Source organism: Electrophorus electricus, chromosome 15 (assembly GCF_041902795.1).
Source record: "Electrophorus electricus isolate QZ-2024a chromosome 15, ASM4190279v1, whole genome shotgun sequence".
NCBI classification, from domain to species: Eukaryota; Metazoa; Chordata; class Actinopteri; order Gymnotiformes; family Gymnotidae; genus Electrophorus; species Electrophorus electricus.
The window spans coordinates 3,116,566-3,137,015 of NC_137511.1; the positions used below are offsets into that span (position 1 = coordinate 3,116,566).

Below are 20,450 nucleotides of genomic sequence, written 5' to 3' on the forward strand. Positions count from 1 at the left end.
TCGCAAATGTTTCATTGTATCGCAAGACCAAACACACAAGTTGAATGTGTCTTTGGCTGTTTGCCCCATTAAATCTGATATTATTCTGTTGTACTTTCTGTAAAAAAGGTCAACGATTTGCAATACAATAAATATTATCGTCCTGTTATCGATCTGCGCTCTGCCGTGTGATCTTGAATTTGCACAAGTCCCTTAATTTCCGATCGCCCAGACCCGCATCGACCTCGAGAATGATGATGAAACGTTCCCAAATATAGTGTCTTTCCCCCGGGTACAAAAAAGTTACAAAAGTTACGTTCTCAATCTGACAGTAATTAATGTTGTATATTACAAACTGCTTCTACAATTAATGGACAGACTTATTATGTGCAAAATGAAGTGCCCCACGAGGGTTCACTTTGCCTTTCAAATGACTACATTTCAATGACGAGCCAGCAATTACATAGGCAACAACATATTAAGACTGCGCAATTTGTGGCAAACTGAAGTTCATGAACACACGATGCTTTCCGTAGCTAACGTAAATCTTGTAAATGATTTACGCATCATGCTGGCAGGGCACGCAGTGCGTTTAGTTATAAAGTGCATCATGACTATCGCTTAGATCATTTTCATTAAAAGCAAACGTGTAAACGACCACAAAACCGTACGCAGAAACTTTTTTAAAGCAACTTGTGCTCGCTGGCTAACACGCTAGAAAGCAATGATTTGAAGAGTTCAACGGGGCTATCCCCACTGTTAGCCAGCTAGCTCGCCAGTTTAGCTTACCTGACGGATAATGACGGACACATGGTGAGTTTTCATGCATTTACCTCTGTACCTAGCTGAGGTGGGTAGAAGCGGGAGACATGTTAGCTAACTTAGCTGACTTATTCCTGAGTTTATTATCTGACGCTAGATAGCTGTCGTTCGTTCCGTCCAAGAAGAGCGCGATTTTTGCATTGTGTGTTTTTGAACTGTAGTTGGCCAATTTGTCTGTCTGACAGCGAACGGTCCAGTTCACTCGTTTGTGGGCCCTTCCATTGCAGCGCAGAGCCGGCAAGCGCCATAAAGGCAATTGACAAACAGTCTGTGCATCAGATCTGCTCGGGGCAGGTCGTCTTGAGTTTGGCCACAGCTGTGAAAGAGCTGGTGGAGAACAGCATTGACGCAGGTGCTACAAACGTTGGTGAGTGGGTGGAGGGTTCGGTGAGGTCTGAAATGTAGTCTTACCTTCAGTTTTTGAATAACATGCTTTTATTGACATTTTGTTTATTATGGCAGACATTAGGCTCAAGGACAATGGTGTAGACCTGGTGGAAGTCTCTGATAATGGAAGGGGTGTAGAGGAGGACAATTTTGTGGGCTTGAGTAAGTTAACCTACGTTAGCAACATGATTGTTGTGGATCTGCCATATGTAACTTAGTTGATTTATATTCACAATTTGTCATTTTTCTTAAATCCACAGCCCTAAAACATCATACATCTAAACTGAGAGATTTTTCCGACTTAACACATGTTGAGACATTTGGCTTCCGTGGTGAAGCCCTCAGCTCACTATGTGCCCTCAGGTTGTGTTAACGTCTTTTTCTTTGTGTTTGTTTTCTTTTTTCCCATAATGCTTGTGACTAATAGTTCTGTTATAATATGAGCTCTTGTGTCTGACCCTAGTGACCTCAGTGTGGTGACCTGTCATGAGAGCAGCCATGTGGGAACTCGGCTCGTCTTTGACCGCAGCGGTCGTCTCACCCAGCGGGCTCCCCACCCCCGGCAGCAGGGCACCACGGTCACCCTACAGCAGCTCTTCTCCACCCTACCTGTTCGTCACAAAGAGTTTCAGCGTAACATCAAAAAGGTTCAGCCGTCGTTTTTTGCGAATTGCGCAGCTGCACCGTGACATTGGAAATGTGGGTGTCCCAGTGAGCGAGTGAAAGTCTGATGGCATTGTCTCTGCCCCTACGCAGGAATATTCAAAGATGATCCACGTCCTGCAGTCCTATTGCGTCATCTCCACAGGCGTGCGAGTCACATGCACCAATCAGATTGGCCAGGGCAAGCGGAGCACGGTGCTGTGCACTAGTGGGAGCCCCAGCATGAGGGACAACATAGGAGCCCTGTTCGGCCCTAAACAGGTGAGCATGTCGGTGTGCCTCACACCTGTGTTTTACGTTCAGCGTTAATATCCGTAATTCTTAGTAGTTGCGTTTTGTCATATATGGAGCATGCCTGCAGATTGGGTGCAGTTGTGCAAAGACAGTGCTGCTGAAGGGAGGAATCACAATTAAAGGGAAAAATAGTGCATCAAACACCATAGCTACAGTATTGCAGCTCTTCCTCTTCCTCAGTTAATCTGTCTGCAGACTCGCTGAGGACTTTTACAGGCATGTATCACCAAACATCGCTCTTATCCAGAGCGACTTATAAAAGTGCTTTGTCATTTATTAATAGAATACGTCCTAGCCAGTACAGTAGGTTAGAGTCCAATATACCAACGATCTAGAATACTGTAGAAATACAGGGATCACTGCTGATGCCTAGAAGTACAAAATACATAAGGTCTATCTTAAACAATAAGTGCAATAAAAAAATAATTACTAGAGTTTGTTAGACAACATCAGTGTAATAAACAATACCCTGCAATAAGTACTAATTTAGTCAGTCAATATAGGAGGAGGGTCAGTTGTCATTTAAATATTCCACGAATAGATGGGTCTTTAGGCAAAGATGGAATTACTATAATTGGAATAAATGAGTGACTTTTGATCTTGGAATTTAAATTACTCAGTGTATTTACCCATAATCATAATCTATAAAGTCCCTTTCTTAGGAAAGTGGTTTTATCACAAATAGTTCAAGTTTGGTTTATTTGTCACATACATAGTCATACACAGTATAACTCCACACTAAAATATCAAGTGTGCATTCCTTGTCCTTAACCATTTAATACTCTTTTTTTCTTTTTTTCTTTTTTCTCTTTTTTTAACAGCTCCAGAGTCTAATTCCCTTTCAGCAAATATCTCCCACTGACAACATTAAAGAGGATTACGGTTTAAATGGGGAAGAACTTCCCAAAGATCTTTTCATGTGAGTGAGTCTGTCATCTCAACTTGATTTAGTAGGGTCTTCTCAATATGACTTGACAGGTAAATCATAGTGAATACATCACCTTTTGGTTGACTGATGCATCTAAACCATGAAATCGTATTAGGAATTGGTGCAAGCTTATCACATTCCTTTTATTTCTGACCCAAAGCTGCAGACATGCAGATTTTGACAGATTATCCATTAGGGGTTCCTCATTTGCACATGGATGTATTCCAGAATCTCTGGTTATGTGTCTCAAGCTGATCACGGCGTGGGGCGAAGTGCCACTGACAGGCAGTTCTTTTTCATTAACAAAAGACCCTGCGATCCGTCCAAGGTACTTGCATTCCCTTTGGTCCTTATTCCCTTTTAATGTGGTACATTCTTCATTTACATGTAGTAATGTATCTGTGGCTGGTGTGCGTTTTGCAGGTTTCCAAGCTGGTAAATGAAGTCTATCACATGTTCAACCGGCACCAGTACCCGTTTGTGGCTCTGAACATTTCAGTTGCTTCAGGTAGGAAAGAAAATGACTAAACCCGAACCTGACGGTTTAACAATCGTACTCAATCTACTTAAATAAATTTTTTCTTTCTTTTAGTTTGACTTTTTTTTTTTTTTTTTTTTTGTGCCTATGCTGTAGAGTGTGTGGATGTAAATGTTACACCCGACAAGCGGCAGATATTCCTGCAAGAGGAGAAGCTGTTGCTGGCTATTCTGAAGAGTTCACTTCTCGCCATGTACGAGACTGGCGTCAATAAGATCACTCTTAATCACAAACTACAGCTCTCGGGCAGTATGTATGCCAGTCCACCAAATCCCTTAGTGTCCACAATTATCCTACTGAAGCAGATCTGCAAATGATTGTTTTGCTTCAACTGTCTCTCTGTCAGGTTTGTATCGACCCACTGATTCAGCTGATGCTTTAGAAAGCCACCCGACAGCTAGCTCGTTTCAGGCGATTACGGAACATGAGGAGGATGATGACGGTTCGGAGACATGGACTCGAAGCCCAAAGACAACCATTAACTTGGCTGGACTGAAAGCAGCATTCTCAAAGCAGCAAGCCCCTGGTTTTGGCACAAAGACATCTCACAGTAATGCTGTTTGTCCTGGGCCTGCTCAGAAAAACATGCAGTCTTTTTTCCGCAGCTCTGAAAAGATTAATTGCCCAAAGCCATTTTTGAGTTTTCCTGGGCGCACTGCTTCTGAAAGTGCAGTTTCACCACTGAAAACTTCTCTCCTGAATAAGTATGGGCACAGCTCAGACGTGGATACTGATTCGGGCCTTTCAGAGCAAAGATCCACCACAGGAACCCCTGAGACTCTCTGTGAAAATGCTTCCAAATTGGCATCTCCAGATTCTGTTTTAGATGAGTTTGGCGTTAAAAACGAGCCTCACAATGAACCTGCAGTTAAGGTGCTCACTGATTTAGAACCTGCAGGCCAAGAGCTGGAGGCCGTTGTTGGCCCCGAGAGGATCTTCAGTCCTGAAGCGAAGAAGCGTAGATGGGAGAACACCCTGTCTGAGCAGACACAGGTGCCATGCCCCGGGGCTCCAGACACCACCTCAGGGTTGTTTGACAGACACGTCAGTGTGCACAAAAAGACACAGCCTTTGCAGTTCTCAATGACTCAGCTAGCCAGTCGAATGGAGAGACTAAAGACCCAGCGAAGAGAGGAGATTGACCAAGAGCCAAAATACAGACGTTTCAGGGCGCAGATTAAACCTGGAGACAACCAAAGCGCCGAGGACGAGCTGAAGAAAGAGATAAGGTGGAGCAGCCTGCTCACGTCGTTTGTCCTGTGAAAAAGAGGAGTTGCTTGGGTCTGATGAATCTGATGCAATGATCTACTGCGTCTTTAGTTTATAGCCTATTTTTGTTTGTGTTTTAGCAAGGACATGTTCAAACAGATGGAGATTATTGGTCAGTTCAACCTGGGTTTCATCATAACCAAGTTAAAGTCGGACCTCTTTATGATCGACCAGCACGCCACAGATGAGAAGTACAACTTTGAGATGCTGCAGCAGCACACCATCCTAAATGGACAGAGACTTATAGTGTAAGCCTGGCTATTCACATCTAACATGATCCATATTGAAAAAGCATTCACATTCACTTTGTACAACTACATCTTCTGCTTTCATCCCAGTCCACAGAATCTTGAACTTACAGCTGTGAGTGAAACTATTCTTATTGAAAACATTGACATTTTCAAGAAAAATGGCTTCGACTTTCTTATTGATGAAGATGGTGGGTGCAAAAGCATACATAATCTCCTTGTACTATAACTCCTCCAAAACAATCAAGAGTCAATGTCATGTTTTACAGCACCGGTCATGGAGAGGGTAAAGCTTGTGTCTTTACCTACAAGTAAGAGCTGGACCTTTGGCCCCAGTGACATCGAGGAGCTCATCTTCATGCTCAGTGACGGTCCTGGGGTCATGTGCAGACCTTCTCGCGTCCGGCAGATGTTTGCATCCAGAGCATGCCGCAGATCGGTGAGTAAAGCTTCTTTGGGACCATCCATGCTAAATGCAATGGCCTCTTTTTTTGTTTGACGTCACCATAAGGATATTGGTTTATGCTGTTCTAATTACAGGTAATGATTGGAACGGCACTCAGCGTCAGTGAAATGAAAAAGCTCGTGGTCCACATGGGGGAGATTGAGCAGCCTTGGAACTGCCCTCATGGCAGACCCACCATGAGGCACCTGGCCAACCTAGATATCATTTCTCAAGACTGAAACGCATCTATGAAGTGTGATTTGCTGCATCACACTTGGATCCGGCTCTCATTCAAGCTTTCGTTCAGGATGATGGGGATATATGTCTTCTTTAACAGACAAACATTCATCATGTAGCTAGTTATGTCGCTTAAGGTCTCGACATTTCACTGCGTTAGCTACATGTACTGTTTCATGTATGCATATATACTTTTTTTTATGAGTAATTAAATGTTTTGCAAGATCTTATTACTATTTTTACAAAAGAAATTGTGTAGATTTATTTGTTTTAAAGCTTATAAATAAAAAGCTGACACTAAAATTATGAACGCGTGTTCAGTTTGACCCATCTGTCTTGCCGTGCAAATATATTACCTTAGTAACAAGGTTACTGTTGTCATGCACAACAAAAACCTCGCGCTAAACGGGCTGGATTTCTTCGCTAGTGTACAAGCCGTGAAGTTAGCCGGTCATGGAGAGAGAGAAAGAAAAAAGGTGTGACGGAGTAACACCAGATACCTCAGGTGTAGAGTTAAGAGAGGGTTGGTCTGCCTCAAGCGTTATATCGGAGCAGCCGGTTAGCCAGGACGAGGGGCAGGGCGATCCCGCGGAGATCTCTGCATCCATGACCGTATCGCAGCCGTCACTGGCCCCAGGAAACGCTGACAGGCCGCACACTCCTCCGATCCGTGTCCTGTCAGAGATAATCGTTCAGAGGTTAGCTCACGACCAGGCTAATTTCTGTCGAACTGGAAACGCAGAAAAGTAAGGTCAGGTGTCATTTATTTCCAGGTACGAGGGTGACAGGTACGGAGGAGTGTTCCATGGCGAGGGAGTCGCTTTCTTTCAAGGTGGCCATGTGTACAAGGTGCGCGTCGCGGATCAGCCGGTCTAAATGTTAGGCGAGATCAGTATGCAGTGTTTTTACCATATTCCTTCACCAGGGAAGCTTTGCAAACGGTTTAATGCATGGACGTGGAGAATACACCTGGGCGGACGGTTTGAAGTATGAGGTATGCCACTGGATCTTTGGTTCAACTTTTACAGAAACAAAGTAGTGTAGCGTTCTCCTTTGGCCTCAGTCACGGACAAAGAGTCATTTTTAAGAACAACTCAAAAATGAGCATACATGCATATACATGTTTATAGGTTAATTATATCAGTAATGATCTTTGAGTACATTGGATTCACAGGGGGACTTCGCGTCAAATATTCCAATGGGACACGGAACCTATACGTGGCTGGACGGTAGCACCTATGAGGGAGAGATATACCATGGCCTCCGTCATGGTGTTGGAACTCACAAATGTGCCAAGATGTCTACTGTGTACAAAGGGCAGTGGCACCAAGGCAAAAGGCATGGGAAGGTTTGTCCATCAAAGTCAAATTCGTAGAAATAGATGTTTCAATTAATTTTTACCTAATGCAATGCATCATTTGGTTGTAGGGTACAATATATTACAACCAAGAGGTCACATCATGGTATGAAGGAGAGTGGCAAAACAACCGAAGAGAAGGTTTTGGAGTACTCCGGTATGTGGCGACTGTCCATTTCATGTCGGTGCAATAAAGACTCCATCTGTTGCACATAGCCTTGTGACATTTGACAATCACTCACACTTCTAAATTATTGTTGCACTTCTCTCTCACCAAAGTTATCCATCTGGAAACGTATATGAAGGACAGTGGAAAAACAATATTCAAAATGGAGAAGGCAGGATGAGATGGATTAATCTGGGCCAGCAGTACAGTGGGCAGTGGGTTAATGGTGTCCAGGTCTGTCAGTAAATCCTGGCTTCTGGTGTTTCATCACTTTATGTTATCCTTCTACTATTGAGATAGTTGGAGAAGCTTGTTTTAGGACTCTATTGTAAATAGATGCCTATTTTCCCTGCAGCATGGACATGGGAAACACACATGGATCCTGAGACGAGTTTCTGGTTCTCAGTACCCCCTCAGGAACGAGTATAAAGGAGAATTTGTTCAAGGCATGCGTCATGGAAACGGATCGTTCTTCTATGCAAGTGGGGCAGAGTATTCTGGGGACTGGAAACGTAACAAAAAACATGGCCAGGTAAATCACTTAGTATATGTGTTCTTTGTCAAGTACATGTATATTTTACATTACTTGTATACTAGTTTTATTTTTCTTTTCTTTTCATTTTTCAGGGAAAATTCATTTTCAAGAATGGCCACATATATGAGGGGGAGTTCATTGATGATCGTATGGCTGATGGGGGTAGGACACAGCAGTCCCTCTTTATGAACACAAGAACTGTATTAGACAATTATTCATGTAAAGTGGTTTTGCTGGCATTAAAAGATGGCAATATTTGTTTGTGTGCAGGTGACTTGCCCAGCAGAGCCAAACAGTTAAGTGGTAGCACCTCAATACTCGGGTCCGACATGGTTTTGAACATACAGACACTACTAAAACAAATGCCTGAATCAAGAAGAGACCGAGAGCTCAGACAGGTCTGTGGAGATTCTACCTGACATTCGTCAAAAAACATCACACTTCTCTATTTAGGCACATAGTTGGTGTACCATTACATTTATTACATTTTAGGAATCTTAACGTATCCCCTAGTTATTGGCCGTCTCTAGCTTGGTTATTTCAGTATGATGATGGTGTCTCATGTGCTTATATATGTTTAGGTTGAATTTGCCATAATGAGACATGCTACATTGCTGAGAGCACTATATAGTCTCTACAGCGGCCTTGGGCACAACCACTCTCCAGACAACACTTTCCTGCTTACTCGCCTGCAGTTCTGGCGCTTTCTTAAGGACTGCAATGTCCACCAGCATGGAATAACCCTAGCACAACTAGACCGCCTAACTGATGGTAATTAAGTTTGAATTTAAACTGATCCTAAACTGGTGGATATATTTATTCTTGTCTTTTGCATTTTGTTGTTATATGATTGATCAGTTTGCTTTGGTTAAACAATAGTAATAAAAAACCCAAATTAATCTCTTGAAGGATTTGTATGTGTCATTTGGAATGTCCAGTTATGTTATTTTTTTCTTAATGCAGAGGATATTTCTCCAGAGGAGGTTCATTCCCCTTTCAGTGCAATGTTACTGAGAAAGTATCTTAGTTGTATTGTCATTGCAGCATACCATATTTACTACAAACACATTGAGTAAGTAGTTTGTCAAGTGGAGGGCTTATTACTACTTACTACTCTTAAAATATTTGTTTCTGGCTAAAATCTTAATTATTCTTCATACCTCAGGTGCTCTGTCAATGTGCTTGAAGTGTGCTTCTCCAGATTCATGAGGCAGAACATCATTCCCAACGCAAAGAATATTAAAGGTCATGACATTCATTATATAGAGTCCTAAGTGCACCTATGGGTCTTATCGTGTTGACAGTGGGCGGGGCCAGGTTGATTGGCACACCCAGGGGAGGGGGATAAAGAAAGACATCTCTTTCCCTCCTCTCCTTCTGTTTATTTTTGCTTGGTGCACAGGTTAGACCACTCTTCCTTCTTTTTATTTTCTTTTTCTAAATAACATAGCTGTCCTTATAGGCAGCTATAACATCTCAATGCCTTTTCATCCCTGTCACTAAACTCATTTGAATTCTTCTCATTCACCAATGAAAGGCCTCACTGTGTTATCGTGTTTATACAGGATCTCTTTTCTGCCACCCTGTCCATGCTGTGATCGGCATGAAGTACATTGACAGATGCTGGGAGGTATACCAGGCTTGGTGTAAAGCCAACACTTCTGCCCTCTCTGACCAAACCATGACTGCCAGGCACTTCATCTGGATGTTTAAGGTGCAAGACCTTTGCAATAAAAATATTTCTAGTTTAGTTTTTTTCTTCTTCTTCTTGCGTTCCTGCATGACCATTCCATTGGTCTGCATGCCCAGGATCTTGGACTGTTTGACAGTAAGATAACTACACTGAGAGTACTGGAGATTCTCTCAGAGGAGAATCCTGAAATCTACACCACCACTCACAGCAACCTAGATTTGGAGGTTGGTCCTTCTGTTAAAGACCTTTAAATATTAGTGAAATAAGATATACATGTTACCTAAAAGGACATTTTGGTTGTATCAAAATTGCTAGAAGTTCTGATTTTGAGATCAGAGGTCATATTGAATATTGGAATTCTACTGCAGATTACATTTCTTGAGTTCTTTGAGGCTCTTCTGAGTTGTGCTGAGGTCAAGAGAATATGTGGAATCAGAACTGCTCAACAGAGCCAGTGTGGGCTGGAATACCTGGGAGAGACTGTGAGGACATTGAGAGGTGAAAGGAGAGACAGTTCCCCCCTCAGCCAATGGAATTCACCACAGGTGTGTACAGAGGTTCAGAAAATGGAATGGCTCTTGCTGAAGCCCTACTTAGCAAACATGGAATATGAATGTTTGCCAGCATTTAGTAGTTAATCCCAGGGCTGCTCCTGAATGAGATTTCAGTGTAGTATTTCAGGATGTGTGCATACATAGACACTGTTCCATTCCGTTCTCCTACAGAATGAAGCAAAAGTAAAACCCTCAGACACCATTGTTTCCTCTGCAGCTGGCAGTGATCTGGAGGTTTGTTCTCTTCTGTTAGGCAGTACATTTTCATTTCATGCTTATGTGCCCTCATGCTGTCCTATGCTCCTCTCTAGACTATCAAAACTACAGCGGCAAGACATTCATCTCCAAGTGAAGAGGATGGGCAAAGTCTTAAAAGTACTTTGGATAGGATTGACATTATTTCACCAATTAAATCAGTGTTCACACTGCAAATGGCAGCATCATAGAGTACTGATGTAGGTCATTAGATCATTTTTATTATGTATCAGATCAGGAGACCAATCCAGTAACTAAGATGGCGGTGTCAAATACAACTTGGGACGAGATGGAATCAAACAAAGAAGCTACAAGCTGTCTGTCAGTCATTCACACCAAAATGAGTAGACAACCTTGTATTATCAGCACAGGTACAAAAATCCGTTTAAAATTTGTCACACATTTTCTACTTTATATCAGAATGACTTTTCAGGCGATTTCACCATTTTAGACAAATTTCCAGTGATGCAGTAAAATCATGGGTTTCCTTAGACCTGTGTCAGGTGGTCTGAATAGCTGTCTTAAGTCTGTCCTTTTCTCACTTTGAGTTTCTGGTCATTTTCAGTCTTGGCTCATGCAAATAGTGATGTGGACATTGTCAACAAACAGGTGAGCATCAAACAGGAAGCAGAGAGCAGGCACAGGAACACCTCTGGCAGGTGGATGAGTGAGACCTGGAAGACACTCTAGGGAAGCCTCAGAGGCCGTGTTTCTGTTGGACTGTGCAAAACAAGGAGAAAGTGATGAAATTGTAGAATGAACAAGAAATAAATACAGGTGACAGCTGTGGCTGAAAGCTGGACTTCACCACAAGTGTGTACAGCTGCCCTTGTGCATGCAGTGGTTTGTTCTGAAAAACAGCCCAAAAAAAAGACAACTGCAGCCTCTGAGGCCTTCCTGGAGTCTCCTTTATGTCTTGTGGCTCACCTACCTGCCGGAGGTGTTCATGTACCTGCTTCCTGTTTGGTGCTGGAAAGCGCTCACCTTCTGGTTGTTTACATCCATGTCGCTGTTTGCATGAGCCAAGACTAAAAAAAATAAAAAACCACATACATGGTTGATTTTTTTCAGGACATCAAGATGAGAGAAATCCTGACCACATTACACCAAACGATCACGAGATCACATCACAACTCTAACTCACCTTTTTACTCCAACATTGGAAATTTTAAATTGCTTGAAAAGTCCTTTAGAATTGCTCGAGGTGTCACATGAAATCAGCATTGGACTATACTAAAATTTACCAACATGAACCCAGATCCAGCAGAGGCTTATTGTCTGCATACACCACTCGTCCTTTACTATAGTCTCAAGTCACTGTACAGACACTGCTGAAGGAGAGCTAGAGCGTTGGATCCACAGGACCCATCAGTTCTTCACACAGACCTTCTTCCCAGCCCACGAACACAATCTGCTGCTGACAAAGGAGGTGCAGGAAGAACAACTAAGACGGATTGGAAATCACAAAACCGCTCTAGACGGGGCCAAGGAGACAGCCAGGTACTTCAATAATTAAATAAGGTTATAGTGGCAGTGGTGGGAAAACCTTTGACTGTTCAGATTACCGGGAAATTTAGCAGGCCCCACTGACTTTAGAATGTTGCTTACTAGCGTGTGTCTTAACTTTTTGGATGAAGGGAGCACACTATTTTAGTGGAGTGTTGTTCCTAGATCTTCCCAAGTTCAAGACTGTTTACTCAATACACACTAAATAGAAATAAAGATGCAGACTTTGGAATTAATTGAAGAAGAGCTGGTCCTGTCTTTATTCTGAGCTCAATGTTACAAACGAGGCGTTGTCCAGAGAACGTCTAACAGTTTGAGGTGGGCACACCTTTTATACATTTTCTTTGTTTTTTTATAATACTTTTCCCAGGTTTCCACTATTCTGTTCAAATCATACATTATTCAACATATGCAAATTGATATTCAATACTTCCACCAACCAGTGCTTGGTACCATTATGTTCAACCGAAGCTACTTCTAGTTTTTTTAAAAAGGGCGATGCTATTTCATACCACTGAGTGCCCATATTGTTTCTTCCGGTGCTAGGCCGGGATGTCCCGTCCTTGAACGCTGGCTCCCACCCCGACTGAGGCCCCTAGAGGCCTGACAAAAGAGGCCTTTTGAGGCTTTGTGCTGAAGCCCCTCCCTGCATGAAACCAGTTTATTCTGGACCATCCATACTTTACTGCTTACAATAAGCATTTAATTACCTCAGTAGTATATTGATCTGCCATTTTTTTCTAGACAGAGAGAGCAGTGGGAGGCAGAGGAAGAGACACAAAGAGGAGGAAGAGGAAAGTGACGAGAGGGGATCGTCATCTTCGTGATGAAGATCTCAACCATTCATCCCCTGCTCTTATGAGCCCAGTGACCTCTTCGGCTCTGAAACAACTACCCCCCCCGGTGGGAACAAGAAGAAAAAATAAAACACTGAAATGTTCAAAATGTTTTAATCAATCAGTTATCAAAACTTTATAAACTCAGGAAGATGTACATAAGTCCTTAATATAGTTCAAGAGTAATCCTACTGTTTAAAACTAAATGGTGTAGGAAGGAAAACCCTCACAAATAATCCACGTATCCCTGTACACATGACCACGTGTGCTATTTACTAGAAGGTGGCGTGAACATCATTAGGTCACCATCACACCCCGACTGCTTTACTCGGTTCCTCTGCTCTGGAGTGAACAGCAGCAGGTTGTCCGTCAGCTGAAAGACAAGAACCGAGGGTTACTGGAAGAACACATCCTGTACCATCATACATTGTAAACCCATTCACTCTGGCTGACGGATCAATGTAATATACTGTTGTTGAAGGAAAAAAGAATCAAAGCCATTGTCCTACTTCTGAAACTGACCAAATGCACCAGAAATAAAGAGAAGAAGAGAATCCACCTGTTCAGTCCCGGGAGTGAACACCAGTGGTGCCATTCTAGGCAGAGCTGAGGTGAGAGTGAGAAAGAGTGCATGAGTGCCTGAGGACCAGGTGCTTGAGACCACCTCAAAAGAGACACCAGGATCACCACCAACAATGCAAAACAGTACCTGTAGGTGTCATCTGCACTTCCTGGCCACTTTCTTCTGCTTGCGACAGAGGGCTCTCCATCTCAACGTCGCCTGCCCCGAGTGAAAACCTCTCTACTGCTGGGCTCTGGACTGCAGACAAGCTGCAAAAGGCCGCTGGCTGCAGGTACCGCTCAAAGTCCAAATCTGCAACACACTAAGAAAACAGCAGCAAGATACTAAAAGGTCCCCTGAGCAATAAATGGGCTGATTTGTTCTACAGCATCATAGCGTGGGCCTGTGGTAGCTCAGTGGTTAAGGTACTTGATTTAATCGGAAGGTTGCTGGTTCAAGCCCCACCACTGCCAAGTTGTCACTGTTGGGTCCCCAAGCAAGACCCTTAACCCTCAACTGCTCAAATTTTACTCAGTCATAATTGTAAGTTGTTTTGGATAAAAGCATCAGCTAAATGCCATAAATTTAAATGTAAATCAGAAGAAGGGCCTTGGGATTACCTCTACATGGGGACTTTCTGTCATGTCAAGGTTTGCACTGATGGGAGATCTATAAAGACAAGAGTCAGAACGAATAAAGTTAAAAACAACTAAATCACACCTATAGGACAACCCAACAGAGTTTGTGTTTAAGTAGCAACATGTGTAAGTCATAAAAGAAAGCAGACTTGAGTAATGGAACAGACAGCTCCTTTAATCTGCATTATTATTGGGAATAAATTCACATCATAGAATTTTGTCTGTTTTATGTTTTACAAAACATCCATCATCAGAGACAAGGAAAAATGACACTGTCTGCCTAAACTAAAAACTAGTGTAATACAATTACACTGATTAATGCAATTAATCAAATTACATGATTAATTACATGGTTTGGCTGTAATAACCATTTAGGAAATTCTGTATAGTGGTGTTCCTCCCTGCCTGTCAGTCAATTTACATGTGCATGCAGCAGGGTAGGCCAAAAATGTACATCTCTTGAGGGAAATGTTTTCGAGAAAGACTCAACCCTTTAAGTCAGATTCAAGTTCACTCCAAATTTTTGACTCTAGGATAGTACAAATGTAGGGCTGCTTACCGTTCACCATTAGGCAAGGCAGCATTGTCAGAGGGAGCTGGAGAGAGGACCTGTGGTGTGCTGGACATCATACAAGGGGAAGAAGGCGCAGAAGCCTGGCGATCCAGACTCTCAACTTGTGGAGGAAAGGTTGTAGACACAGGAGGAGAACGGGAGAGACCCGGGGAGCCAGACCTAACGGGGGAGGCATCTGTTGCTGGGTGGACTGCCACTAGTTCAGGAACTACAGGCTCTTCAGCTTGCTCATGGGAGGACTCAGTCAGAGCGTCAGACTCGGGAGTGGCTTCCTCAGGCACTGTACAAAGCTGCTCAGGGAGATGGAGCGGTAGTGTTGCCTCAGGCTGATGAGGGCAACTGTGCGCCTGGATCTCTGGAGACTGGCTCACTGGAGCGTCTGCTGGTGCGGTCGCAAAGTCGGAATCGGGTGTGTCGTGTTCAGCGTGCGAGACTCGAGGTGAGGCAACAGGGGCGAGCGCGTGGCGTGTAGGACTGATCGGGGGTGGCTTGGGGGAACAGGGAAAGGACTCAGGAGGGCTTCGAGAAGTGCGGTCAGGAGTTGCGGTGGGGGGAGCTACTTTAGCAGGAGTAGCGATAGTCACGTGTGGAAGAGGAGAGGCACGTGAGATGACCGTGGATCGGTGCAGCCTGCCTGGGGTGCCAAACTTTGACACACGGGGGGAAGGCTGGGGCAAGGGGGCTGCGCTCAACCGTGACGATCTCCTCACGGCACCTGAGGGCGAAAGACAACAGGCGTTACCAGTGTTCCTCTGAAACATGAAGACCAAACATTCCATCGCTCAGTCCGGCCAGTACTACGGTTGTAATGAAGTCGTACCGACTACTTTGGCTGGACTCTCCACCTGGAAGAAGCCTCCATGAAACATCACGGTCTGGGCAGCTGCCGTGTTGGCTGCAGCATCAGGGGCAAGCTCGCCCTGGAGCACACCTGCAGGCCCGCTAGCCTGCTCCACCGCGGCCTGCCTGGCCTTCATGGCGGCCTTGACGGCGGCCAGGCGACTCTTTGCAGCGGCGCTGGCTCCCCCACCTGCTCCCGGCTTGCTTCCAGCCACAGGGGGCTTCTGCAGGACCACGCACACACACCAATTAGGAATCCATCCACCAATTGTAGGCCAAAATATAATCTATATGTAGTCAGATATAGTCAAAGTAATAAAAATCTGCAGTGTAATACACAAGGTTTCCAGAGAAACGGCATGTTTTGGACTTGGGTCCTTCATCAGCTCTGCGAGCAAGATGCATCAATCCAAAATGGTTTGTTTCTCTGGAAAACTTGGATATTACACTGTAAATTTTTAAATTATGTCTACATCTTTAACCACAGCATCCTGCGGTTACTCTCTGGAATCTACGCGACTGACTACAATAAGGAAAACGTCTAAATTTGAACTTGCAAGGGAGATATGATGTTACACGGTCATTTCATATACCTTGAGAACCTTTTTCTGCTTGGTAACAGTCTTGGTTTCCTCATGCCATCCTCTAGACTCTGCCTCTTTCAAGGCATTGAACTTCTTATTAACATCTTCCACCTAGCACAAGAGGCAACCCTGATCAGAGCAAACTACAGCCTAGATGTTGACAAGTCATGTCTTTCGGCTTCTTACTCAACACACAGATATGCAGTACAACATCCATTCAATAATGAGTATTTGGCACTTCAAATCACCTGAAAGTACACCATGTCCCAGAAGCCCTGTAGGTCTGAGCAGGTGGTGATTTTCTCCCCACGGCCCAGGTCACAGTCATCCACCAGGCCCCTGAACTGGCCAAAACGCTCCTTCATCAGCAGTCTGGCCTGGCCAACAGCTGTACGCATCTGGTCCCGCACTGGACAGCCAGGGAAGAGTGAACACATGCCCCTTCAAGACTGCATCAGCATCGAGCACATAAAGGTGAAACCATCACACTTAAGAAGCACGTGCATTTGAACACTCACTCTCTTCAGGTACGGAGGAATCATCAAATCGTGTCTCCCATAACTCAGACAGCCCAGTCAATCGCTCCGTCTCACTGGCCATTACCGCCCTACAGGACACACGTGAGCATTATATACAGTAAACACTGCACACAGGAGACGCGTGTGCATCTCTCTCGAGGACACAAGTAGATTTGCTCTCTCACCTGAAATAGGAGACGTCATGCTGAGGCTCCGGAGGGGAAAAGGGTGGAGAAGGTGAGGCAGGGGATGGAGCAGAAGCAACACGTGAGGTAGAAGCTGGAGGAGTACTGGACACGCAGGATGGAGGAGGGGAAGGAGGAGCAGGAGGAGGGGCAGGCGGCAGGGGAGTAGCAACGGTGAGCTCAGTCTTGGGTTCAAAGGAGAAGCTAGAGAAGGCAAGAGCAAGATGTTTACAAAAAAGGTAGAGCAAATGTGAAGGATGTCCACCTCCCAGGGGCAGTTCACCAACACAGGAATCTTAAGGGGGGGTCTGTACCTTATGCAAAATTTTGCAATATTCCTTGCAATATATTAGAACACTGAACTCTTGATGCAACTTTTGATGTAATCTCTTGGTGCAATCTTATTCGGTGGACTATGTTTTGTCTTGATCAAACACCCACAGAACACACATCTGAACTGCCCGAGGTTGCTCAGGATGCTCACAGCATACAAAACACAAACAACATACTGTACAGCCCCACCTGGGTGAGAGGAAGGCTTCAGCAGACTGGGGAGAGAGGGGCCTAGACTGGAACATTCTCAGACCCACAGGGGGCTGGAACACGAAACCTTGAGGAGCAAATGAGGTTCCAGTCAATTTGGCTTTTTCCACCATCTTGGCCTCCTCAGGAAGGGAGGGAGTCACTGCAGGGACCTCCTCTTTGGCAGGCTGCTGAAATACATTCCTCATTACCAACAACGTCTCGGACCAGACCATTCCAAACACGCATCTAAAAACCACTAATTACTAGTTACCTTAACAGCTGGCATGGTCTCCTTGTTTCCTGCTGAGAAGTAATATCCAGTTTAGAAATATATGTACAAATGCCATTTACAATGCATCTTGTTTATACTTCATCTTAATACCTTGCGTGGTTTTCCCTCTGTCTGTAGAGGGTGCAAAATGTTGTCTGCTAGCAGATCTTGTTTTAACACCTCCGAGGTAAAAGCACAAAATCCCCAAAGATAGGAAAGAGGAACATAAAATATGTATATGTTAACTAGTTGGGGGGCAGGGGGATATGTAAAAATAAAAAGTTACGTAAACAACAATTCCAGCTGTACCTGCAGTAGGTTTAACTACAGCTTTGGCTGTTGCAGCTGCTGCCACTGTTCTAGAGCTTGATCGAGTAGCTGGGGCCTTTACAGCCAGTTCAACTATAAAAGACAGAAAAGATGTCTAAATGCAAGATGATAAAGAGAGTTAATAATCCCCTTTGAGCATCGTGATACAGGCTGATCACATCTTTGTTGTAAATACTGTCAGCAGTTTAAGTACAGCAATTCTGTCCCAGCTGCTGGTTGGGCAGAACCACGGCTGGTGCTGTGCACAAGCTCAGATGATGAACAAGCAAGCAAGCAAGCAAGCAAACAAACAAAAGTGCATGATTACTGTAACAGAATCCTGTTATTAAAAAAAAAAAAAAAAAAAAGATTTCAGGATTAGAGCAGACAGTTTAAGACAAGTAAAGAAGGATGCACTCTTACCTTTATTTAGCGCAGCCTGTCTCTCAGTTAACTGCTGTGTTCAGAATAGAGAAGATGGGCATAAATGCACATGTACAGATTTTTCCCAGAAACTTCAAGATGAGGATTACTGGTGCCCAGCTAAGGTACTTACCTTCAGCTGTGGCTGCTGTTTCATGGACCGAGTCACTCTGGTGGACTGCACAGATACCGCGGTCTGAAACGAGTGTCAATGAGAACTACATCTCAAACACACATCCAAGAGCAGGTTCAAGGGAAATGATTCAGTCGTCCTACCTTAGCTGTAGTCAGTACAACAGGATTGGAGGGCAGGTAGCCCAAGGGCTGTGGGCGGTAGAGGCCAAACTTAAACACCCCTTTCTTCTCCTTCTCCCGCCTCTCCTTCTCTTTTTGCAGTGCTTTTTGCTCTTTGAAACGTGCCAGCATATTTTTCCTCTCTTCTGCAGCACTGTTGCCTAGTCAGAAATGTACTGTGTTATTTGCTACACCACTTAATGGAATACGCTACTAATTTCCTAAACCATGCAACTAGAATTTTTAGTCCACGAATAGCAGCATTATCAATGCACTTATACAGCACAAATGTACATGATTTGCAGGGTGTGTGGGATTGGCAAGGGGCCCTTTTGTTTTCTACCTGCTTTTGTTTTGTGTCCAGTTTCTTGGGCAGGGATGACTGACTTTTCAAGAGTTGACAAGTCCATGGAGAGCTCAGACTCAGGGAGCTGATCCAGGCGTCGACGGAGGTTCTGCATTCTTTCCCTGTTCTCCTTGTGAGTTTGAGAGCGTCGCCTGGACATCTTGACTCGTATCATAGAGACACTGCTCTCTCGCTTGTAGAGATGTGCAAAGCGAGTCTCCATACTGCAAAAAGCAAAAATGTCACACTTCATACCACCATACCATTCATATTATATATATATATATATATATATATATATATATATATATATATATATAAATAAATGTGTATATATAAAGAAAAGAAGCAATAGTCTACAAACTTGGAGTACTAGCTACATTACATATTGGCTGCATATTATACCTCATCATTAAGGCACCTACGAAAAAGCAACAAAACCAATAATCCATGCCGAAACATGAGACATCTAGGATTTGTTTCTAGTCACACATATTATCGCACGTATATCACTAATATATAAATCACTAAATTAACGAACGAGCAAGCTAATCTCACAAGGTAGATTTGTTATGTCTTGTTAGTTTTGCTGATTTTGATCAACCTGGAGCTAGGCACCGACAGAGCCCTGCACTACCGAACACAAACATGACCAACGAGGTGGCTGTCTAATCCTAACGAGAGACATACAAACGACAAACCTGCAAGGAAGCAGGCCAAACTGCCACTTCCATTTCAAGCAGAATAATTCAAACACACTCGAGACACACGTCAACACTTAAAAAATAATATTAGTCAGCTAGCTACACTTTTTTGTACGGATTAAGGAACGTCAGAAGGTAGCCATCGTTACCGTGAGCGTTTAAGATAGCGAACTAGCAAATGTTGTGCGGATTAGTGCTTTTAAAATATACATTTATCTATAATTATCGGTGTTGATATATAGGTTGCAGGTTTTTACCTGTGTTGGTTCGCTTGTATATGTGAATATTATCTCTTCACTGTTTAACTGGGGCACAGAAATGTTAAAAACTAATAATAAACAAACTACGTCGAAACTCCAGTCTTCGTTTACAACCAGCAAGATGGCGGGTAGGTTTTGAAAGTTGGGCACTCTTCTTCTGATTCGCTGATCGTCACCAGGAAGTATTTAGTGATTGGTTATTTTCACTTGAACGAACGACTCGCCAATCAGTCTCCGTGAAGGAAACGCCAGACGACAGTACGTGAGATTACGCGATGCGTGTGGCGTTATGCAAACAGGTTGCGTTTTCAGCATGCATGTTCTCAGGTTCATACAATCCAGAAGCACATTGTTCATAAAAATAGTTTTAGGTTAATTCGCATCAGAGCCAGTTCACCATATCATGAAAGCATCATAAGGTTTGTACCGCCTGACAGTTGGTATGTTGCTGAGTAGGATGAACGAAATTTCAAAAATGTAAAATGAGACCAGTAAAGAGCAATAACAGTACAGCAAGGTCCTTGTTCATTTCCGTTCACATGATTAATTCATCATACACCTTTTAGTGTGGTGTTGTGATTATAATCTTTAGAAAGGTGTTTTTTAAGTAAAGAAAAAAGTGTCAATTCTATCAATAGCGGGTACCACTCCATGAGTCGATTTCTCCATTCTTGATTCTTGGGATTTTTCTTGAAGTCAACACAC

General features: G+C 43.6%; 3 protein-coding genes across 11 annotated transcripts; 2 read left to right on the top strand and 1 right to left on the bottom strand.

Moving 5' to 3' along the window:
• Positions 1-514: 514 nt before the first annotated feature.
• Positions 515-6,116, top strand: pms2 (PMS1 homolog 2, mismatch repair system component). 5 transcript variants are annotated; one of them, XM_027013486.3, is made up of 15 exons: positions 515-792; positions 987-1,168; positions 1,264-1,350; positions 1,449-1,551; positions 1,652-1,835; positions 1,945-2,112; positions 2,967-3,064; positions 3,302-3,401; positions 3,497-3,581; positions 3,708-3,860; positions 3,958-4,840; positions 4,961-5,128; positions 5,219-5,319; positions 5,398-5,567; positions 5,669-6,116. In XM_027013486.3, exons 1-15 carry the CDS (start codon positions 779-781, stop codon positions 5,810-5,812), a joined length of 2,640 nt encoding a protein of 879 aa, XP_026869287.1. In that variant the 5' UTR covers positions 515-778; the 3' UTR covers positions 5,813-6,116. The 5 variants fall into 5 exon arrangements, with proteins under 5 accessions (XP_026869287.1, XP_026869288.1, XP_081554048.1 ...); XM_027013487.3 differs by having other exon boundaries at positions 1,029-1,168; XM_081697922.1 differs by lacking the exon at positions 5,669-6,116 and having other exon boundaries at positions 5,219-5,243; positions 5,398-5,561.
• Positions 6,117-6,126: 10 nt separating this feature from the next.
• Positions 6,127-12,854, top strand: rsph10b (radial spoke head 10 homolog B). The gene is given in 21 exon segments (XM_081697920.1): positions 6,127-6,508; positions 6,584-6,659; positions 6,736-6,804; positions 6,985-7,158; positions 7,239-7,324; positions 7,447-7,567; positions 7,689-7,865; positions 7,961-8,030; positions 8,139-8,266; positions 8,450-8,639; positions 8,832-8,940; positions 9,034-9,113; positions 9,434-9,582; positions 9,678-9,785; positions 9,930-10,106; positions 10,287-10,349; positions 10,427-10,490; positions 10,604-10,741; positions 11,678-11,870; positions 12,625-12,694; positions 12,696-12,854. Coding segments are annotated over 21 exon segments (2,646 nt in total). The 5' UTR covers positions 6,127-6,263.
• A 94-nt stretch (positions 12,855-12,948) lies between these two features.
• dlgap5 (discs, large (Drosophila) homolog-associated protein 5) lies at positions 12,949-20,318 on the bottom strand. Of its 5 annotated transcripts, none has more exons than XM_081697918.1 (19): positions 19,743-20,318; positions 18,779-19,005; positions 18,418-18,596; positions 18,275-18,337; positions 18,142-18,175; positions 17,719-17,811; positions 17,521-17,589; positions 17,410-17,438; positions 17,136-17,323; positions 16,614-16,817; positions 16,429-16,517; positions 16,159-16,319; positions 15,920-16,021; positions 15,307-15,550; positions 14,472-15,201; positions 13,895-13,943; positions 13,422-13,596; positions 13,272-13,318; positions 12,949-13,085 (listed from the first exon to the last, which is right to left on the bottom strand). In XM_081697918.1, exons 2-19 carry the CDS (start codon positions 19,002-19,004, stop codon positions 12,981-12,983), a joined length of 2,787 nt encoding a protein of 928 aa, XP_081554044.1. In that variant the 5' UTR covers position 19,005; positions 19,743-20,318; the 3' UTR covers positions 12,949-12,980. The 5 variants fall into 5 exon arrangements, with proteins under 5 accessions (XP_081554044.1, XP_081554043.1, XP_081554042.1 ...); XM_081697917.1 differs by having other exon boundaries at positions 17,136-17,326; XM_081697916.1 differs by having other exon boundaries at positions 17,410-17,441.
• Between the last annotated feature and the right edge of the window lie 132 nt (positions 20,319-20,450).

Excerpts from the sequence above, each read along its gene's own strand:
- pms2 (XM_027013486.3), top strand. Across the intron at positions 3,861-3,957 it reads CAAACTACAGCTCTCGGGCA|GTTTGTATCGACCCACTGAT; the intron begins GTATGTATGCCA and ends TCTCTCTGTCAG. Across the intron at positions 4,841-4,960 it reads GAGCTGAAGAAAGAGATAAG|CAAGGACATGTTCAAACAGA; the intron begins GTGGAGCAGCCT and ends TTTGTGTTTTAG.
- dlgap5 (XM_035533531.2), bottom strand. The coding sequence starts at position 19,004 with ATGGAGACTCGCTTTGCACATCTCTACAAGCGAGAGAGCAGTGTCTCT. Across the intron at positions 17,327-17,409 it reads AGACCATGCCAGCTGTTAAG|CAGCCTGCCAAAGAGGAGGT; the intron begins GTAACTAGTAAT and ends AATGTATTTCAG. Across the intron at positions 16,320-16,428 it reads TTCCTCCGTACCTGAAGAGA|TGCGGGACCAGATGCGTACA; the intron begins GTGAGTGTTCAA and ends CTGGCTGTCCAG.